The sequence below is a fragment of the Pseudonaja textilis genome, chromosome 2 (assembly GCF_049901715.1).
Source record: "Pseudonaja textilis isolate UNSWEBS1 chromosome 2, rPseTex1.2, whole genome shotgun sequence".
Lineage (NCBI taxonomy): Eukaryota > Metazoa > Chordata > Lepidosauria > Squamata > Elapidae > Pseudonaja > Pseudonaja textilis.
This window is the reverse complement of record NC_141991.1, coordinates 20,340,341-20,363,735: the sequence shown is the minus strand read 5'-3', so window position 1 is coordinate 20,363,735 and position 23,395 is coordinate 20,340,341. Positions and strand designations below refer to the sequence as shown.

At 37.0% G+C, this 23,395-nt stretch overlaps 2 protein-coding genes across 2 annotated transcripts in view; one reads left to right on the top strand and one right to left on the bottom strand.

The window, feature by feature from the left end:
* LOC148126801 (uncharacterized) overlaps nucleotides 1–23,395 on the bottom strand; it is a 183,895-nt gene that overhangs the window by 121,532 nt on the left and 38,968 nt on the right. The gene's annotated exons all lie outside the window — the stretch shown is intronic.
* LOC113447611 (pantothenate kinase 3) lies at nucleotides 1,432–20,975 on the top strand. Its single transcript, XM_026717892.2, has 7 exons — nucleotides 1,432–2,333; nucleotides 4,615–4,967; nucleotides 6,534–6,787; nucleotides 7,406–7,582; nucleotides 9,863–9,986; nucleotides 12,560–12,685; nucleotides 14,087–20,975. The coding sequence occupies exons 1-7, from the start codon at nucleotides 2,306–2,308 to the stop codon at nucleotides 14,135–14,137; spliced, it is 1,113 nt and encodes a 370-aa protein (XP_026573677.1). The 5' UTR covers nucleotides 1,432–2,305; the 3' UTR covers nucleotides 14,138–20,975.

The following is a 23,395-nucleotide window of genomic DNA, read 5'->3' as shown; positions in this document are numbered from 1 at the left end:
AAGATGTTATGGTCTATTGTATCAAAAGTTACTGAGAAATTTGAAAATGCATTAGTATTTTTATTCTAATTCCAATATTCCGAAATAATTTTTGAGAATATTTTTCAGGCAAATGGAAAATGAAATATAGTGGTTGTCTTTCAAAATAATAGAATAAAGAGTCCACAAAATAACAATTTGATGCTCAAACTCCTGATTGTATAAGCTGATGCAGAATATGGAAGCAGATAAAAGGTCACTATTAAGATAGCAGAACAGAGGAAGGTCAAAACTTTTTTGAAGTAATTAAAATATATAATTTTTGAAGAAATCTAAAAAGGGCAACATTGTAATAAAATGCAAATTGCATACATTTTTGCTGTTTGTTCATCTTGCCTTCAGAAGTTATGGGCACTCTATCACTGGAGATTTTAAAGAGATTGGACAGCCATTTATCTGTAACAGTATAAAGTCTTCCTGCTTAAGGATTGGATAAGAAGACATTCAAAGTCCCAACTGTTGTTCTGTTATCTTGGTAGGTTGAACAGGATACATGCTTCTTAAGACTTATAATAATTTTATCGTCACTTTGAATGTACACTAATCTTCATACATTAAAATGAATTTTCCTTGCATACAGCTCTCAATGGTCACCACCTCCAATATGCACTACATAAAACATAACATAATAAATAAATTGTGCAAAGACCCACATATATAACAGTGAGAAACAACACAAGTCTAATTCGGATGTATATGTGTACACTGCAAGAGGATTCAATTGGCCAATTGCAAGCAAACTGACAAGTAGTTCAAATATTCAACTTGTGCAATTTACAGTTATTGCTATGTTCTGGTACTTACATCACACACTACCTTTCCTTCTACAATCCAAAGCCCATTTATGAAGCATCCAACTATTAATATGGTGTGCTTTTCCGGTCTATGTGAGGTGGTGCAATAATTGCCTTTAAATAGCAGCTTTCCCTCAATAGTCTTACACAACTTAGCTACCTCTCTCAAAATTATGTGTCATTCTGCCCTCGTGCTGATTTTTGGTTTTACACAATTTCCACTGGGCTGAATGGAAATTCCGCTTGACAAAAAAACAGTTGCAAGTCGCGGTCGCATTTTCCAGCCGTGCTTTGCGCAAGAGTGTAACTTCTAGGTTCTTTTTTTAGCCCTTCTTCGTGCATTTAAAGAGCTTTCTCAGTCCAAGCTAGGAGAAACTGGGCACGATAGCCCCTCCGTTCTTCCCCAGAATGACCAGATGCACTTTAACCCCTTCTCCCTTCCGCCAATAAAGAATTCTAATTCTAATCTATCTCGGGCGAATACTACAAGCTTTTCTTCTCCCTCCGCCCCGGATCAACACCTGGGAGGGTGGAGCAAGGAGAGCCGTTGCTCGCCATTGGCTTGTTTCTTATGGGGTGAGGGGGTGGATCTCGCCGCCAGGCTGCGCGGGGAGGTGGGGGGAAAGCATCGCTGCTTTGCAAGACGGGAAATGGCAAGCTAGACGGTCTTCTTCGGACCGCCGCGCTACTACGCTTCCCTGCATGCTTCTGGCCCGCAGAACGCTGGGGGGAAGGCGATGGAATCGCGCAGTGCACTCTGGGAGTTGTAGGAGCGGCAAACGGAGCCGCGCTCACTTCCCGTCGGCCCTTGCGCCTCTGCTGCCTTGGGGCGGAGGCGGGGGAGGCAGGGAGGCAGGGAGGAGGAGGAGGCGGAGGCGCAGGGAGGCGGCGTTGCGGCATCCAGCGGCTGACCGTCGGCCTGGGTGACTCGGAGCCGGGGATTTACTCAGCCGGAGGCCCTTCCCGCCGCCATCGATGTGAGCAGGCGGCCCTCGAGGGAGGATCGGGAAGGCGGGCGGGGCCGTATGCGTGGGTGGGGCCGGCTCGGTGGGGCAATCCTGCCTTCTTCACGCTCGGCTCCGGAAGGACGGCGCGACTTAAAGAAGCGCTGCCACTCGGGCGTTAAAGGCGTTGTGCCTTTAACGTTGTACCCCGGCCTCTCTCCCCAGCCTAGCCCGACCTGGGCTGCCTCCGCCTCTGCCTCCTTCTCCGCCGCCTCCCTCCGGTCCCAGCGCCTCTCCTTGAGCGGTTGGTGCTGTCAGGCCGGCGCGTGCGCGCGTGCGCGTGCCACCTCCATTCTTCCCCCACCCTCCCGCCGCCGCACCTGCCGGCACGCGACGAAACCACAAGCCGCGAAGCCGGCGCGCTCGTGCCTCCATTAGCTCCGGAGCTTCTCCTCCTCCTCCTCCTCCAGTAACATCGAGAAGGCTGCGCCCGAGCGGAGTTGCCCACGCAAGGGCAGCGGCGGAGATATGAAGATCAAAGATGCCAAAAAACCATGTAAGATCCTTTCTTTCTTTTGGAGACATCCCTTTTTGGGTTTGGGTTTGGGTTTTGTTTTGCTTTGCTTTGGAAAAAGAAACGGGTATCTGTGGGTGTTTCCACCACGTAGCTTTTCTATAGGGTTTTCCTGCTTCTATCTGTATGGGTTGTGAAAGTGTGTGTGTGTGTGTAGCATAGGCAATTACCAGTAGTTAAGCACCCAATGCATACATGCATTCTTGAAAGTAAGTCCCATTGAGTCTTATGTAACTTAGTACTGTGGGGGTGGGGAGTCGTGTTTTTTTTTAAAGTCAAAACGTAAATTAAGCTGTGTCCTTCAATCCATCAATTGTAATAGTGCATTTTCTGAAAAATCAATATTGTTTTCTTTTGAGTAGTTGCACGGATGTAGGAAACTAAATTCTGGGTGGAGAGGAATTGATTATGTATGTTACAAATGTTTACAATAGCAATAGTATTTAGGTTTATATACTTCCCTATAGTGTACAGCACTAAATGCCAGAATAGCGGAAATGATCAAGGGGAAATACAATTTCCTAAGTAAAACTTCGCTTTTTCTGAATACCTGTAAAAGTGACATGTCTCTTGCTGTTTGTCTTGGCATGATAATGTTTTTACAAGACTATTTAAGTTCTGACAAAGTGTTGCATTTGGTAACTTAATAAGAACATGCCCTATACCTAAACATTTTTAAAAAATTTGAGAATATGCTACTTGTATTTTTTATTTCTATAGCTGGAATGCAGTATTAATACCTAAAGTACCAAAAAAGGGGAAGTGGTTAATTTAGCACTTTGACATTTGTAGAAGATTATATGTGTGTGTGTAATTGTATTCCTCAGTTTTGTGTGCAGTGCAATATATTCTTCACATTTGCAGGGATAAAATGCTTTCTGATTTATTGGAACAATGTGTACAAGATGACTGAAAAATCTGCTGTACATACATAATCAGCTAGTAAAAAGTTGTTTTAACAAGACAACTTTTGTATTAAAATATACCTCACCTATTATGGAATAGTACTCCTTGGTTACAGTGTGCCTTCTCTATCTGAGGTCTGGGAACAAAATCTTGATGGTTACTGCTTTCAAGGTTACTGCTTTCCCTTCCTAATGATTAAAATTAACACCGATCCCTTGAAATGCAGGCCTGTGAAAGAAATGTCTCTCTGAAATTGTGTTAAAGAAAATTCTGCTTTCATAAAAACAAAAATATATACTCTGGAAGATTTAAGATCTTCAAATAAAAATGTGCCAAAAGAAAGTTTTCTGAAACTAAAAGAGCTAATTTGCCACTCATAATCATGTTTAGAATAATTCAATCAAACTCATGTTTCCCAACAAATCCATAAAATCCAACTTCAAATATGTGGTTGTTCTTTTTTTTTAGGCTGAAAATTATTACTGTTCGGTTGGCAGAAAGAATGTTCAAAGTTTTCTTAGTTCATTTAACTTTATTGTACAATAATAAAAAGTTATAAACAGGTGACTTATGTTCCAATATTTGTTTCAAGTATGGATTACAACATCTTGATTACAATTTATGAAGCAACCAATGTAAAAAGCTTTAAAGCAGGAATTCCACATCTCCCCTAAAAATTAATACCCCAAACTAAATATACATGAACTAGAGAAGGGTGAATTTCTTGTAACTGTGTGCAACTAAAAGATGCTTTATACCTCCCTTGGACTCTGTTTCCACTTCCGCAAGTGAGGTATATGTCTCACAATTTGGGAAATGCTGATTTACAGACTCTTCAAATGAATCACCCTATTTAGCAAAGTACTATTTTAAAACAATATCAAATCTATACCCAACCATTGTCATCTAATGTTTTCAAATGTTTAAACCATTCTGAAAGTATTGTGGTTGGCCCTAGCTTCAACTCACTGATTTCTGAGTAATTTAAATAGCTGCTTTTGAAAAAAAAACAAGTGTTTTTGTTCTTAGGATTGTGCACATACACACATATTTACATATGCACACTTGACCATGCCATTGGAAATAACAATTTTAAAAAAATATATATTGTGTAACAAAATCTTTATGATATATGGGAATCAATAGAAATACATAGAAGTGAACTTGTCTTCTGCTCTTATGAAAGCTTTTATCAACACCAAGCAATTTCCATTAATTGTTTAAAAGAATAAAGAAGCCTGGCAAATAAAATAGTATTTGGTATTTCTAACAATAAAGCGTTCTCTCTCTTTCCCCTCCCCCTTCCTCCCTCCCTCCCTCCCTCTCTCTCTGTCTCTCTCTCTCTCTGTCTCCACAGCTTTTCCATGGTTTGGAATGGACATTGGTGGAACGCTAGTGAAACTTGCATATTTTGAACCTATAGATATTACTGCAGAAGAAGAGCAAGAAGAGGTTGAAAGTCTAAAGAGTATTCGCAAATATTTAACATCAAATGTGGCCTATGGGTCCACTGGTATTCGAGATGTCCACCTTGAACTTAAAGACTTGATACTCTTTGGACGAAAGGGAAATTTGCACTTTATCAGATTCCCAACACATGACTTGCCTACTTTTATTCAAATGGGAAGAAATAAAAACTTTTCCACGCTACATACGGTGCTTTGTGCCACTGGCGGTGGTGCTTATAAATTTGAAGAAGATTTTCGCACAGTAGGTAGTTTAGTTGCAAGTTCTCTCACTCTGATAGACAGAGTGTGTATACTGATTGTCTGTGGTGATAAAGTCATTAATGTGGCAATTAGCATTTAGACTTATATACCTCCCCATAATCTTTACAGCACTTTGGGCAGTTTACAGTATCATCATTATTTGTGCATTGCTCCCAAAAATCTGGGTCCTTATTTTACCAACCTCAGAAGGATGGAAGGTTGAGTCAACTTTGAGCCCTATCAGTATTGAACTCCAGACTATGGGCAGAGTTTCCCTACAGTGCTGCCCTTTAACCACTGCGCTATCAGCGCAATCACTTCTTTTTGATAAGGCGCAGGTTTGATAAGGGCAAATTAGATCTCTGGATTTGTACTTTGGAATTTGATTGTTGAAGAATTACTGTCTGCATGTAGAGAGGAATAACTTCCTAAATAACTCCTTGTTTTTTTTTTGCAATCCTGCACAAAGGAGCTGGCAAGATTTCCCCTGATTGTTATTTTAAGTCTTACAGCAAACAAATTTAAGATACAGTGACGTAGATGGGATTTGTAGTATGTGGGTATATTGGGCTTGCCCTGTTCTGGCAGTTTCCTTTTGTCTTTTTCTTTATTAGCCATCAGTTCCAATTATTACATGCAAAGTAGGAAGGCAATCAGACAAATTCATATACTTGCTGGGCATGTGAGCTGAGTGGCATATGCTTATATAATGTATCTTAGCAATTGTCATGCACTGCATATTACGTATACAACCCTCTGCTCCAGTATGTTGCAATATAACTTTCAACAGCTGCAGCAATCTAAAGTCTTTTTTTTTTAAAAGAAAAAGTGATTATAACATTTTAATAAAAGGTTTAGGTGTGGTCAGGATAGTATTACTGATACAGTGGAACTGAAACTTGACATCCATATTTTGATAGTGAATATATCGTGTTGCTCTGTAATATATCAATATACCAAATCTATCGGTCAGGCTCTCCAAAAAAAATTTAAAAGTATTTTCATCCTGCCTATTTTTATAAATAACTCAAAAAGTGATGAATATAAATAATATTGCTTTATCCTATTTTCCCCACAACTCGTTTATGAGGTGAGTTGGGCTGAGAGAATGACTGACTGTCTTTCATGCCTACAGCAGGACTAGAATTTACAGTCACCTGATTTCTAGGCCAGCACCTTAACCACTAGCCCAAACTGGCTTTAGAACTATAGCTTCCAGTATTACCTTTACCAGAGCTATAATTGTAGTTCAACTTCTGGAAGATGACAAGATCTCATTTGGTATAAATGGAGCATTGTAGTTGATTTAAATTTTGCAACAATGCTAGAAAGAGGGTCTAGAACACGGGTATCAAACTCGCCGAATCACGTTGCTGTCAAGTGATGTTTTGCAATGTTTTTCCCATTTGCGGAGCTGGAGTGGGCGTGGCCTGCACATGATGCATCCGGTCCACTGGCTGCCAGTTTGACACCCCTGGACTAGAACGAAAGGTCAGGTGCCTTGTAGCCTCTTAAGTTTTGTTCAGGAACATGTTATGCTGATCAGTATTTCCTCTTCTTTTTGGAGATTGGAGACCTCCAGCTGCACAAATTGGATGAACTTGATTGTCTCGTCAAAGGCTTGTTGTATATAGATTCTGTCAGTTTTAATGGGCAGGCAGAATGCTACTATTTTGAAAATGCATCAGAACCTGAAAGATGCCAAAAGATGCCTTTTAACCTAGATGATCCATACCCTTTGCTGGTTGTAAACATTGGCTCAGGAGTCAGTATTTTAGCAGTTCATTCCAAAGACAACTACAAGAGAGTGACTGGAACAAGGTACATACACATATATATGCATGCCAAGTTGATAATATTGTGCTTTCTCAACCATCTTTCATATATGTTTTTTTCAAAATATCTTTTGATTTTACAGTATGAGTTTTTATACTTATGTATTTATGAAATATATTGAATGGCCATCTCAGGTTTGTTTTTGAGAATATTATGGACTGATAATTATTAGATAAATGGTTTTTAAATCATCATAAGTAAAAAAAAATCAAAGGAAAGAAAATAATTAAGATTAAGTAAGCCCCGATTGCTGATGATCAGTCCTTTGGTAATAGCTGCAGTAATTTATTTGTGGTGCGAGTTTGACTACCTTTAGTCACATATAGATAAGCATCTTAAAAGACTTGCAGTGAATTGGTTTCCAGATAGACGTCTTAAGCTGTACTTGTTACATTCAGAATAATGTTCATAAAGTACCCTATGGAGTGGCAGACTATAGTAGAAATTAAAGTATTTATTATATGTTGGTTCATTAAATACACTTCCTGCTTTATGTCTTTACAAATGTTTTTCTATATACCTCTTTCCTAATTTTAAATAGGAAAGACATGATCATCATTGCATTAGTTAAGAGGTATAATTTTACAAATGTTCCATGTTCAGTCTAGGTGGTGGGACCTTTCTTGGTTTGTGCAGTTTACTGACCGGATGTGAAAGTTTTGAAGAAGCTCTAGAAATGGCATCCAAAGGCAACAGCACACAAGCAGATAAGCTAGTCCGGGATATTTATGGGGGAGACTATGAACGGTTTGGCTTACCAGGATGGGCAGTGGCATCTAGGTAGGTATTGCAGAGTAACACAGATCCTGAATTCATGACAAGTGATACATTAGTAATATTTCCACTGCATTACATTATATTATTAATTTATAAATATCTGAGAAATACAGAACAGTAATAATTTTTGAAATGTAAAGTATGTTGGTGGCATGGAAAGACTAGCTTTAATAGTACTCTCCACTCATTAGATTATATATTTTAATATTTAATACAGATTTGTAGAATAAAATTGAGTAAGACATTTAAGTGAAGTTTACTTCCTCATGCCCCATAGTTTCTAAGAAAAGCACTAGAAGGTGGAAGGAAAAAGAAGAAAAGGACAATTGGTAGTAAGGTTCTTTAGTAGCAAAAAGAGGGGGGGGGGGTGTCAAACTGTTCTCCAAAGCACCTAAAGACAGGACAAAAAATAACCTGGGAACTTACCAAGGAGAGAACTAGAACTAAGGAGAAATTTCCTGACAGAACAATTAATCAATGGAATAACTTGCCTCCAAAAGTTGTGGGTGCTCTATCACTGGAGATTTTTAAGAAGAGGTTGGACAGCCATTTGTCCAGAATTGTATAGGAACTCCTACTTGAACAGGGGGTTGGACTAGAAGACCTCCAAGGTTCATTCCAACTCTGTTATTCTGTTACGGTGGATAGATTGAATTATAGTGATGAAGATTACTACCACTGGGAGACTTGTAACAGATTAGAAGTCAAATTGTCATGGAGAAAATCTGCCTATGTGATCACTACAAGTTGAAACCAACTTGCTGGCATATATCAAATCATAACCCATAGAGTTATCTGATTAAAATTGTAATTAATTTCCTTGCACCAACAGTTCCCATTAAAGTCTTGTAAACTGACTTCTCTCGTCAAACCTGCAAGTAGTCCTTGCCCACTGAAATTTATTTAAATATGCATTTTAGTTGAAGAGTCCCCAGAATGTCAGTTAAACAATAAAATAGGTATATCTTGGTATCTTGAAATATGTTTGAAATCATAGTCATAATAATATAATTGAAGAGGTTTTCAGCTGTGTTTTCTTAGAAAACAGAAGATTGATTTATAGCTTAACAAAGGCTTTGTTGCTCAGAATAATGTTCTTTTCCATTGACAATTATGTTTGATTTCCGTTCAATATCTACTTTGACAATCTATTTTTTTCCTTGACAAAAAAAAAGACAGAATTAGCTCATTTATACTGCATTAGTTTTTTTCCCTTAGATAACAATGATAGGTAGGTGACTGCTTGGCAGTAAATATAAGAATCATACAGTTGAAAAGCATTTTGCCAGACTATCAGTTAATTGCTTCAGTGTCCAAGGATGCAATTAATCTGGTCCTGAAGAATTAAATTCAAAGAACTGCTTCCTGTTCATGTTTCTACTACTTAATCTTCAGTACTGCCTGATAAATATGCTTTTTACAATTTCCAAAACAGAGAAGCTTTTGATTTCAGAAGATACAATAGCTCTTCTTTGATTTGATACACGGTAATATTTTTTTTTCCTCACAGAGTAGTTAACAGTGTAAAATGTACCGTATATTTGACTACACCTGGTTCTTCTTTCTCTTAAATGAAGAATGCCTGCATACATTCATTGTCACACAATTTCCTGCTACTTCCAGAGGGGAAAAGCAAAACTAAGTAGAAAATTAAATTGATTCATCAATAAGGGTGATTTGGAAGCCTGGGCACAAAATAAGGTCTGCTACTTATATCTAAATACTAAAAGCATTTAATGACCATGGGATGTTTCCAGCCTTTTCTTCCTACAATCCTTCTAATAGACTAGACTTAGATCTTCTTATTCTGACATTTAATCCCAAAGAAGGATCAAATTTCCAAAATCGAAATCATTTCTACAGGTACCAGAGTGTAACTGGAAGAATATAGATCAGTATCAGTTGTAATTGGGGAATTTTTCAAGTTTATTTTTATAAGTACACCGGTGCTTTCTGTTTTCTAATTATTTGATTATGTGCCAACACTTAGCAACCGTATAGATTTTCTCCTTGAGAATCTGTCCCTAACCTGTTTTTTCAGATTTTCACAAAAGCTTCTATCCATCAAAAGAGATAATGATCTCTGGCAGTGCACCATCTGGCTTAACTGTATTGAGCCTCAAGTTCCAAGGTTGTTGAGCAGTTATTATTGCTTACAGAGCATGACACAAGTCCTTTCAAGCTTTGTAAGCAGCTTTTATAAAGAAGTACATCTTATCACAGATGGAGAGAGATATTATACACTTTTTGATGAACATCAACATTGTAATTTTTCCCCCCTAGCTTTGGGAATATGATCTACAAAGAGAAACGGGAATCTGTCAGCAAAGAAGACCTGGCTAGAGCAACCTTGGTTACTATCACCAATAACATTGGATCTATAGCACGAATGTGTGCTGTAAATGAGGTAAATAGCGTTAGGGGAAGGAAGTGGAAATTTTGTGTTGTCTTAAACGCAGATTGGAACAATTCTTTGGTTAAGGGCAAGCAAGTTCCTTCTTATTATAATTTCTATTCAAGATTTTTCTTTTGTTGAATTTAAATACTCCAAAGTAATCCTAATGTTGGTCGGCGCTTAAATCTGGCTGTGTGTCATACAATTTAGAGATTATCCCATTCAAAATGACTCTTGAGTTGCTTAATTAATTAAAAAATAGTATCCAGAAGGCAAACACTCTTTAACAAAAAAAAATGTCCCACAAAGATCAACCACAACTCTTTTCATAGCTTTGAAGAAAGTGAAATTTTCAGTGACTTATTTTCTGAATGTTACCCAAATGGGAGCCACACAGGCCTCTGGGTGGATGCTCTTCACTTGAGCAGCTCCTGCCTCAAGAGAAGGGATGCTTTCTGGGTTCTGATAGGTGACACTTCTATCAAAAAACCAAGAATACTTCCATTTTGCCTGATCTCACCAGTGGAAAGAAACAATTGAGATAGGCATTCCGTCAGCCAGTCCCTATGCCATTAAGGGTTTTATAGGTGATAATGCAGATCTTGTATTTCCTTCAGAAGCCGATTGAAGCCAGTGCAGCTTGTAGAGCAGTGGTGTCAGCATGCCACCATTGCCTGTTCCATTTCATTCTGGACTGTTGTAGCTTCCAAATGATTTTCAAGGACAGCCCCATGTACAGCTTATTGCAATAGTCCATTTAACTATATTAGCTAACTACATATTAATTATGATGTTTGGTCTAGTGCAGTATGGCTAACCTTTTTGGGCTCCTGTGCCAAAACTTGTGCGCACATTTGCATGCTCGCACTCACGTGTCAGCACCCAGAAGGCAATGCGCCCCCCCACATCCCCTACGCATGCACGGGCAATCACCCACCCAGCCATCCCGCCACCCCCTTATCTGCACTGCGCCTCACAGCTGATTTTCGGCCGGTTTGAGGCCTTTTTTGGCCTCCCAAAGGCTTGAGGAAGGCTTCTGCAGACTTCTATAAGCTTTGTAGGCCGAAATCGAGCCCCGTTTCATCACTTCCTGTTTTTGGGAGGCCGAAAAAGGCCTCAAACCGGTCAAAAATCAGCTGTGAGGCGTGCACATGCACAGTGAGGTAAGTTTGCCTGCAGCTCGCATGCCGGCACAAATGGCTCAGGTGGTACGCATGCCGTAGGTTTGCCATCACGGGTCTAGTGCTTGGGGAGAAAGATGTCTTAGTTTTAAACTGTTTTATGGATTGTTGTGGGCCATCAAGGGTCATTGTATGAGATAGGCAGCCATATAAGTCCTGTAAATCAATTGTTTTTGTCTAGTATACTTTCCTCAGGAAATTTGTGTGATGAACACACTTCTACGTTTGCTGCTTTCTGAAGCGCTGCTCTCTGAATTTCTGCGTCTGTTTTTTATTCATGGAAAACTTTAACATAACCAATTGTGTCCAATAGGAGAGGGAATTAGTTGCTCATTGGGAATATTTCTTGCTGTCTTTGGCTTCTTTACAGTGCTGCCTTGTTGCATATGGATCAAGCAGCATTGTACAGGGCTATGAAGACACTAAGTACTGCTTCACTGTAAACAATGGTTGAATTGTATTAAACCTAATACATAAGAATTTGAGGAATGGCCCATAGTATTTTTGTGTATGGAGGATTAAGATTATAGAGATATGTGAAAACCATCTGATGTCATTGCCCAAAGTTTATTTTGGTCTTCCATTGTGGGTATAGTTACACTTAATAAAATGCAACCAAAATTTATAAAGCAATTTCAAATTAAAAGTGACTCAAAGATTTATTCAGAGGTTTGAGCAAATTAAAATGTCTTGGCTGTATGAAATACTGTTCCCCACAACAATATCTCTTCTTTTCTGGACAAATTCCAGAACAATTTAAGTAGGAAGTGATATTTTTCTCATATTCATACTGATTCAAATTGGATCCAAACTGTATTTTTACTAGGAAAAAGCATTCCCTGAGCTGAGTTCTATTCAGAGAGTATATGAAAGTATCAAAAGATTTACATGGTTCAGCTTCCCTGCAACCCGTTATACTAACTGCAGATCTACTGTGGAGATTTGGGACAACTTATAGAAGAGAGTCTGGGAATAGAGGGAGATGGAGAATTGACAGAAATCTCAATTTCTCTCAACGGGATTAAAAGACTTCTGAGAAGGAAAATACTGCTTTTATTCAAATAAGAAAGTATCTGTGTCCAACTCACTGACGGGTCTGCATGTGCTTTAAATGGGTTGTTATGTGTATAAAGTGATAAATCACTACAATTAAATAAAATGTAGGCTGTCCTGGAACAACACCTGGCAAAAGGCATTATATAATTCTAGTATGTAAAATAAAATAATTCTACTGAATATAACACATAAACTTTGGGACTGTGCACATTTATCTATGAATAAATCCAGAGAGAATAGTTACTGGAAATTGTAGTTTAATTTTTTTCTTCCACTTCAGAGAGAAAATTTGAATTGCTTTTGATTATGTTCAAGAATAGAAATATCTATTGCTTTTTTTTCCTTTAGAAAATAAACCGAGTTGTCTTTGTTGGTAACTTTCTACGTGTGAATACTTTATCAATGAAGCTTTTGGCTTATGCACTGGATTACTGGTCCAAAGGCCAGTTGAAAGCTTTGTTCCTTGAACATGAGGTATGCATCAATCATATCCTTTTTTTACATATCTTTACTTACATATCGAATGTTCAGCATCCTGTAGTTATTTTTATATTGGGGGAAAGACACTTCTGAAGAGAACAGCAGTGTTCATTCCAAAGTTTTAGTAAACTTCTCTATTAGCAGTATGTTTGGGAACATGTATTTATTTATTTGATAGATCTATCTCCCATCTTTTCTTCAGGAGCTCACTGCTTACACCCTCCCATTCCCCTCCCCCACCCCCCCAACAGCCATTTAAGAAAGGTTGAACCAAATGACGGATCAAAAGTTAACCAGTGAGCCTAGGATCTGGATCTCTAAAGTGCCAGTCCGTAATCTTCACCTGTGTACTATATTAGTTTTTTGGAATCATACTCTTCAAAATCTTGTTGGATGCAACCCAGTCACAATTGAACTCATTTATTTATCACACTTTTATGCTCACCCTTTTATCAAAAAGTGATTCTGGCAGTGTGCACCAATTGAATAACACAACAAAAACATAAAAGCAGATGCCAAAACATATAAAGTGTCATTATTAAGAATGAAAATATTATTAGCATTTTAAAATATATAGACCTCAGAGTAAAAATATTCACCACCACTACAGAGCCATTTAAGAATGTCTCTAGTTCCCTAGATGCTGGAGGCTCTGGTGACCCTACAAGGTTTTGAGGGACTTCCAGAATGATAACCTTAATAGTATTCAAAGTGATTGGCTTATATTAAAATATGTTTCAGTTGCTTGAGAAAATATAGGTTGAAAAGAAAAGACTCAGAGATTGTCTTCTAGTGACTTCTTTCAAAATGAAAACTGAGTGGATGCAACCTTATAAGCCCTGTAAAGCACAACATCTCACAGAGAAATAGTGTGCACAGAGTTGATTTTCATGTAATCTTATATGCAATTTCTTAAATTGAGCAGTAAACTGAGCTCGGTCACCATCATGATAGCCTCTAAACTATATCCAAACAGGTTGGAAAGAATTTAGAATTGAGAGTAAGGAGGTTTCCAGACAGAATTTCTTGCATAGCCCATCAAGGAAGTCCTGGGCAATTTTTTATATTTCTTTCCTTAAGACATTATCTCTGGTAGGAAAAAAAGATGAAAGTAGCTATAGATATATACAGAAGAGTTTTAAAGGGAAGATAATGTCCATTGGTACTTTCATACAGTTCTTTGACTAAAGCAGGTTAATTCTTTTTAAGACTTAATAGTTGTAATCTTGACAGAAAGTTAGTGTGCAGAGGATAAAGAAGTCACAAATGTCCCAAATATTTATATAAGGGAAAGGAAAAATGATTTTGCTCATACTTCTGTATATTTTTTCAAAATTATTAAATATAATGAATGTGTCAAAATCTGAATAGTGTAAAATCTTCTTTTAAACGCAGGGGTACTTTGGAGCAGTTGGTGCCCTTCTTGGATTGCCAAATTTCAGCTGAAGCTCAAATCACCACAATACTGAATGGTTCTCTACCTTTCTGGCATTATTACGTATTGTTTTTATATCAACTGGAAGAGCAGAAGGGCTGCAATCTTTCTATAAATGTCTTTCACTGGAGGATAAAACTATCTCATTGTTGACATCTGGGTGTTCTTATAAAGAAGCACTTAGTAGGGGAGTTGATACGGCATTCTCTAATCCATTTCATCAACATTCTCCAACTTGGTGCCCCTTCTAATTTGTCAGCTGGTATAGCGGTTAATTATGCTGGTTGCAATACACAAATAAGGGGCATCCAGCTGGGAAATGCCATAATAGACATTTAATATTCAGCATGTGTCTTAAACTCAAAGGCATAATCTTAACTGTCTAGATCCTTCAATACTAACCCTGTTTTGCTTCACAACTATTCTTAAGCAATTGGGATGTATGTAATTGCACAAGGTTTGGCGTGGCCTTGTGTTCAAGAGTTCATTTAGATTTCCAGTCAACTCTAAAACTGATTTTAGCCATGAATGAAGAAAGGATCTTTGATGCAAGGTATTGTGTTTCAATGCAAGTATTTACAACATGTTGAAATACTTATTCAGGCATCAGTGTTAAGTTTCCAAACATTAAACGTAAAAACATCAGAAACGGTTTTGTACAATTGATTTAATGAATTGAACAATCAAGAATGTGTGTATAACTACCAGTGGCATAAACCAGACATTACTTTCTCAGTTTCAAAGAATGACAGTAAAAAAAACAAACCCATGTATCTCAAAATTACTGCTGTAAACAGTGCCAGCAGATACGACTGAAATCAAAGCAGCAGTGGTGTGGCAAAGGCTGGAAAGGCAGATCTTAATAAGATGCCTTTTGATGTGACTTCCCAACTCTAAGAAAGTGAGTTGATCTCATGGAACCTCTATTGACTAAGAATATTAAGTTGGGACTAGGTTGTGTCCTTAAACCATTGTGGCAGCTATAGAGGTTGAACTGCAGAGTCAACAGTTCCAGTGTTCATTGCACCCTAGTAAACTGTTCCAGTGGTGCAACAGTGTGGCCTTGAGATAAACTCCTATACTTACTGTACAGCACTTCGGATACAATGGTAAAGTTTACAATAGTGGCATATTTAATAGACTGCTGCAACAAAGCTTACCATAAGACCTCAGCAAAAAAGAATAATCTCAGAAAAGAAACTTTCTATGCACAAGGACGTAATTATTGTATCCTGAAGGAATATGCAGTTACCCAATCCATGAATTAAAATTTTCTAGAAGGGAATCTACCACTGACTAGAATTCATTTTGAGTTTTAGGTACTGCTTATTTTACTTGATCAAGATGATACACTATTTTGGCACATGAATATTTGACACAGCAATATCTATATGAAAACAATTCCAGCATTCTTGGAAGTTTGGTTGGTTTAGGTGGGTTTTTTTAAAAAAATCATTTGTCTATAATTATATTTCAATGTGTTAATAATTGGTTTGTACTTTATAGCAATCACCTAAAATATTTTTGGTTTTTAGAACTTGGAAATAATCTCTTTATAGCATAGGGCAACATCCAGAAATTTGTATGTACCTCACTGGTTTGAGGAAGTCAGAAAATACAACTTCAGTAAAACAACTCATCATAGATACATTATACTTGATTATTTTAATCCCAGTCTATTTTACAAAGTATGATTAATTCCCAATTCATACCAGGAAAGTAAAAAGCTATTGTTTTTCATTTTGAGTTTTGAAACAATAGAAGTGAACAGTTATTGTCTGCCTTTTGTGTTGTGAAGAGACATTTTTGGCACTACTAAAAATGATTTATCATACAATGTTTTTTAATTCAACAGGTTTACATCATGGTAACATCATAGGTTTGGAATAAGTCCCATAAATGAATTCATTGGCAATTTTTATGTTAGACAATTTCTATTTTTATTTTTGCATTATGTAATTGCATTTGTAAGAATAGTGCTTTTACAAAAATGCCATTGCAATGTTACAAAATTCTGCCATTGTTCATGTGAATTCATGCTGTTAGCAACCTCATTTAGCACTATTGCAAGAGCTTTCTTAGTTGAGAGCGATAGAGATTTCTCCTGAAAAGATAAAGGAACACTCAGCTTTTTGAGGAGAGAAAAAAATGTTTGGTAAACCGAGAGGAGGGACATTTCTTTTTTTTCTCTCCTTGAGAAATTCTGAGTGTAGTGGCTCTTAAATCCCAACAGTCACATGAGTGCCTTAAGGTTCCTTTTGGAGTTTCAATGACATATTGAGCTTTTCCTGGCTTTGAATATTGGCAGTTTTCAAACAAAATTCACCCATGATATTGCATTTTTTCTTTTTTCCTCATTTTATTTTCAGTTCTAACATAGTCCCAGAGTCCTTAGGGGATAGATTGATTGATTGATTGATAAACTCAATCTCTTAAAATAACAGAATGTTGGCTGCTAAGGAGACAGTTTTTATTTCTTAAACCAGATCATATTTGTAGCGTGCTGTTGGAGCTAATAAAAAAAATTAAGAGTATTCCATTAAGGTACGGTTGGGTAAAGTTTCTCAAATGATCATCCCTCATTAAACTACTGAATTAGAGCATTAATGGACCAGTTTTTCCCCTTACATTCCTTGAATTAGTTCTCATTTTTATATTGCCTTTTTAAGCATTCCATGAAAAACACAAGATTGTATAAAAACCCGATCACTCTTTTTATCCATTTCAGAATATAACGAGTGATCCCGTTGATTTGTTATAAGGTTGTAGCGTGGATTGATTGCACAGTCTTTTTGAATCTCACTGATTAAATGAATTGAGAGTACTGTGTTGGTCCTTTTCACTGTACTGCTCCTTATATCTTCAATAGTAAGATTGTTTTATGACCATTTGCAAATTCTTTATAATGCTTAGGATTGGCAAATTTAGTGTTTTGCCAACACCAAGCATTATAAAACCTTATAATTTGACAATGCATATAAAATCGAACTGCATTTGATCAGTGTTCCTTATGTGTTTTGGATTTGGTTTGTAGGGTGCAATTAAATGTTTCAGGTTTAGCATGATGTAATTTGAGGTGATCATCTCCAAAACATACACCAAAACATTGCTAGTATCAACTGTAGGTGTTTTTTGTTGTTTTTTGTTTTGCAATATTCTTTCTTGGAATAGATAGATGTATTAAAAGGGAAAGAATCATGCCCATTGAAAGATTGAACAGCAACATGCTAAATTTTAATGTGAGTGTACTTCTATTACACTGTTCTTTAAAGTTAAGTGTTTGGTTTTTTTTAAAAAAAGATTTTACTTAGAACCAGTTGAATGACCACTCTCCTAAATACTAATTAATTGTTTTGTAGATAGTATATTTATAATTTAAATGCTGAATTCAATATATGTTTTACTAGGTAAATTACATAATTTAGAATTAGCTTTCTAAAGAGTCAGCCTCCTTTTAGGATTTAATATTTTTGTTCTTAAATGGAAATTAATGCTGTATGGATGGTAGAATTTTAAGAAGTAGATAGGGATTATGACTATAAAGTAATCTGCCATTAAAAGTAACACCTTTCACTTCCATTCTAATGAGCTATACTAAATCTAGCTTTACTTTTAAGTATAGAATTTTGATAAAACACAATGAATGTTCATACTTCTTTGATACTTCCCCTTCTGCCTCCCCCACCCCATCCTTGTCATATGCATGTTACACAGTAGCCTCAACTTATTTATGCCTGTTGTAAATTAAAAGTAACTAAGCTTTTGCATTGCAAACCTTCTGTTTTGGGGAAACAGATCCTTCCTCAGTTCAGAAGTGACCTCCTTTTAAGTATGTTGTAGAATGCATTGCAGCACAATATGTGTTCTTACTCGAAATAATATACTTTATATTCTAAATGGTTAATCGGAAATCAGTAGGAAAGCTTGCAAGCAAGCATTCTTCTTGGTAAACACCTTACTAATTATGTTATGTTAACACTTTATGTTAATTTTCCTTAAAAATTAATACTTTGGGACACGTTTGAGATGCAGGAAGTATCCCTCTTGGTCAGTCGTTGGTCACATGATTGACATGCATTAATTGATCTATTTCCAAAGGTTTTGCCAAATATTTGAACACAAGCCTTATTTCTACAAGTGATGATGATTCACATCTCTTACCACCTTTGCTGTGTATTTTGTGCATAGGGGACAAGTGGAGAGGAATCTAGAAAGCTGCCTTTATTAATTCAAAATGTTCTCCATCTTATTCAGTGTTACCAACATGGACTGGCAGCATTCCTTGTTGTGTCAGGCAGGTGTCCTTGTCAGTTTTACTGGAGATTCCAGGGAATCAACCTGGAACATTGGGGTATTGTATAAAGCAGCTCCTCTACTCTTCAGCCACAGCCTCTGGGTTACTTGAAAATAAATTATAAAAGGAGTGCCTCAATTACTTAACCACAACTAGAACTTCTCATGAAACATAAGGCTGAGAACATCATAGCTTTGTGCGCCCATGCCATGGGAAAGTTAGATCAGCTTGGCTCTACAGTATTTTTATCCTTGGTATGATGGAGGCCAATTTGATACAGGACAGAACTAGTGGTACCTTAGCTAAATAGAAAAGCAACAATCTAGAACTCTTATTACTCAGTCGTACTCTTTGAATTGTACTGGACTACTTTGTGACAAAGCAGAATTCAGTTTTGGGTTGTGCAACATGTGCCCAAGCAGCTGCTTTTACAGTAACACCTGGAACTTCTTTTAATAGGAGTTTAGGAGAATGAGAAAGAGAGATACAAAGCTGTGGAAAGAAATTCTGGTTAGTTTAAAGCAGCTTTTCGCCTTCCAGATGGGTTAGACTGCAGCTCCCCTTATTTCCAAGGTTTGAACTCTGGGTTATAAACAAAGAGTATTAAAATTAGCCTAGCAAGCCCCAATTCAGACAATTTAGCCAGAGGAAAGGAGTGTGTGTTTGTGTGTGTAAGCACATGAGTCCTGTTCCCTGTTTGTACTAAATCACATTCAACTGTTAAAACAGAAAACTTGCAGCGGTACTGGAATTGATCCTTGGAGTTACTTTTATGTACTAAACAGTTAAGGGTCCTAAATAATGAAATAACAGTTACCTGAAGTATTAGCCAATAACCAGGGGAGAAAAAAAACACTGTAAGCAGCAGTCTCTTCTATTCTCTCTCCTCGCTTTTTCTGCTTTCTTTCTACTTTCTGGGAGAAATGTGTAGCAAGATATAGGTAGCACAGCAGGAAGGATTAGGGCCTGGAGCTTCCTGAAGGGAGTGCAAAAACATATCCATACCTCCTTATGACTTTAGCATTTCCCTTTGGACAGGAGAAAGTTCCCTGCAGAAGGGCAGTTCTTTATTTGGCTACCCTAAATTCTGCCTTGGATTTCTTTCTCCACAAGTGACCCAAAGAGAAGTGGGTACACTCAAGGAGGCAGCGACACTGGTAGATGCTGCTGCTGCTCTACTATTTCTTAATAACTCATCTGCCGATTCATCCTAGTCTTTGGCATTTTAGAAAGAAGGAGGGAAGGAAGGGAAAAACAATATCAAGTTGTGAAAATGAACTACTTGGGCCTAGTCACCATTACCATCAGGCCACTGAGCGAATGAGATGATGTAGCTGCTTCTCTGATACTCTCTTTTGCTTAGTGTATTTTGCGTTCTCTCTTTGTTAAGATGTCCCGAAGGTGGTAGGTAGAAGTATGACATAAGCATACTTTATCAAATGCTTGATAAAAGTCAAATGTAGATAAGACCCTTAGTAGCCCTAGATGAGGGGCATGGAAAGAAACTATAAAACAATCACAAGTTAGTCTAACAAAAAACTATTTCTCATCGTCTTATTTCAAGCTCTGTATCTTGTAGTGAGGAGTTTGTCATAAAACGCTGTAATTAGCATATGTATGATAAAACCCAGAATTTTATTTCCAGAGTTACAAAAAAGAATTGTTCTTGGGTTCATCAATCATTGTAGTTCAGGTGTGTTTGCGTAAAGACCATGATTTAACCAACATATCCCATGTTAATTGAATCCATTGCTGTGTTCCCTACCAATTTTTATTATGAAAACAATTTTTAAACTTCGTGTTGTATTTTGGTTAAACCTATCATTCCTAAAACTTACTAAAATTGCAGACAGAGATTTTTTGGAATCAGAATGAATTTAACTTTTTATTTTAAGTAGTGAAAAGAAATGCATTTTAAGCAATAGTTAATATGCTGCAGTTAGTGATAATTACTAAGTGTTTTTTAAATGAAAGTTTTATAGATGGCCTGGTTTCAATATTCAAGACACTTTAATATCCATGTTATTTGGAAATAGAGAAGATAGTCTTCATATTTCCCAGCAAAGTTGGCATTTTAACTTTTTTTTTAAAAAGGAAAAAAATCCAAGTGTCTCAAATTGTACCTAGAAACTCCATGACAAGCTCTTATTTCCAAAATGTATATATAATATACTGTGAGAATCATTTCCCATATATTGCCTTATTTTGTTGCAGTAAACTTACTGTCTAGGCTTTTAGGATTCTGACAATGGTGTAAAAATGTATGTTTTGCAAATTTAAATCATACTTACTAAATTATTTAACATATCTTTTGTAAAGTGTTTAATTTATTTTTAATGTCAAGGCTTTTCTGTATTGTTTTCATGCAACCAAATAATGGAAACCTATGCTGCATTCATTCCCATCAGAATTGTATAAAAATTCCTGACAGCTTGCATGAGTAAATGTGAAATCTAATTTTGTTGTTCAATGATGGGCTTTTGTGTGTTTTCCCAGCTTTAGTGTTCTGTAGACAGAATTTTATTTTTTTTCTAAATAAAGTTGAATGGACTCTACCATATTTGATTTAATTTTTTGAAGGTATTAATAAGGGGGTAACAAATCTAGCTAATGTTTAAGAAGAAAATAAACTTGACTTTGGTGGATAAAGTCACAGCAACAAAGAAGTACTGTAATCCTCCTGAGAGAAAGAATAATTAAGCTATCACCAGGGGTAGGATTCAACCAGCATTACTACTGGTTCGGTAATTACCTTTTGCTGCGCGCACATGTAATACACCGTAAGCTGTGCTGCCCGGACAAATGATAAGCGCTGCTTGTGGGTGAGCAGCATTTGAAAAACCACTTTTTTACTCCTTTTTCAACCTCAGCTGTGCTGTGCAAAGCAGCTGAGGTTGAAAAAGCAGGAAATAAAGGACAGGTAAGAGCCTAGGTGGGCGGTTGGGCCAAACAGTAGCAAACACAGAACCACTTCTGTGTCTGCTGCTCTTCAGAGCTGCCGATTCTATAGAGGCGGGCAGAACTGGTAGCATCCCACACCTGGCTATCACAAAGGATAGTTTGGTCTAATCTTTGTAGCATTTTTTCTTATTTTTGTCATATTTTATCAGTGACTCTTACAAAGAGTGTGTACAAGTAGGTAATGAAATCTGATAAAAGTATTACAACATTTGTTTGGTTTTTGCTGCTTAGGATTTTGGACTATGACTTTTAGTTACTTGAAGTTTCAAGTCCCTGCATACCTAGCCCTCTCTTCACCTTATCTAGTTCCATAACAAAGAGTTAGGTTTGGTAACAAGGTTTTCATTTCTGTGATCTTTTTTTTTTTAAGTGTAAAAACACATCATGGCCAATAGGTGATCTTTATGTTCCTGCAAGCAGGAAATCAGGCCACTAATAGATAGTCATAGTCACCTGCTTTCACCCTTAAAATAACACTAGGAATGTGCTTGGGCTCATCCTGAAATTTAGCATTCCAGTATCATGGAATTCTAAAAATATATCTTTGAGGCATTCAAATGTACATTCCAATAACAACAGTCTGAAATCCAGTAATTAGTAAGTATAGGCAATCATTGAATTGAAGATCAGCTTTTTAACCAAAACTTTACTAAATTTCAGAAAAAAATATACAAAGAGCAAAGAGAAAAGAATTAAAAAGTGAGGAGGCTAGGGAAAAAGCAAAATTGAGATGTGCAGACAGAGGAAAAAGGTATATAAAAAAGTAACTCCTGACTTGTAACTTGAATCATCATAAAGAAGTCTAATCATCGGTACCTAAGATTAGGGGGCTTTTTTTTTCAGTTTCAACCCCAAAATCCAAGAGTGGTTTTCAAGTAGAAATGAAGCTACATAAAAAAGTATTTTCTTTAATCAAAGCAGTCTTTGTCATCTCCACTAAGTACATTAATTTCACCTTTCTTCTATTGTGGTATGAGTCCTTCCGTCCCTGTGCATAAGAGAAGCCTTGCTGCTGTTGTCTTACATAAGAACAAAGTACCATGTTCTTTTCTTATTTTTATCCATCAAACCTAAAAGAAAAACCTCTGACATCAGTTATACATTCAGTTAAAGAATTCTCTGATGTAAAACACATATCTGATTCCAATAGTCTTCGCTTTCTCACATGTCCACCAGAGGTGATAAAAAATGCCTTCAGGTTGCATACATTTTCAACATTTGACACATATCCATGTTTGACAATTTATCAGGTATTAAATGCCAAAAGTACACCTTATAAAAATTCTGTTTCAAGTTATAATTCAGAGTTGAACCTTAACTTTTATCTGCATTTTTACTTACCAGTTTCTTACACTGACCTCTCACTAGAAGACCTGATTTTCTTATAGAGTCAAAATAATTTTTAAGGATGAAGTAGTTTGCTTCACTGGGTAGAAAACTGACTTGTCTTTTGGGGGAATCTTTTCTGCTTCTGACTTTGTCCTGGATGAAAAGATTTCTCTGGGAACACATGGGGCTAAGGTGTGGTGTGTACATTCCCTCAAGAGAACTTGGTCGCCAGCATCTCTTAACATCAGTAGGCTTTAAATATGCCCCCTTTGAAGGTCATCCTTAATTCCTGACTTCTCCATGTAGGGTTGGATTTTTTTTTAACCTGAAATTCTGTTGTGCTAAAAGGTAAACAGATACAAAGAGCCTAAACGTTTATTTGCAAACATGGGCAACATTCAAACGGCGGCTACTTGTGGCAAGATGAATTTCAACAGAGACAAATGCCAAGTCCAACATTTGGATAGGAAAAATCAAATCCACGCATATAGGTGGTGAGTGGACAGGATGACATACTGGACAACAGTACTCAAAGAATTGGCATTGGTTGATCACAAACTAGACATGAGCAGCAAGAGAGATTCAACCTAGAAATAAAATTTCTGACAGTGAGAACAATCAACCAATGGAACAGCTTGCCTTTGGAAGTTGTGGGAGCACCATCTGTCAGAAATGATGTAGGATC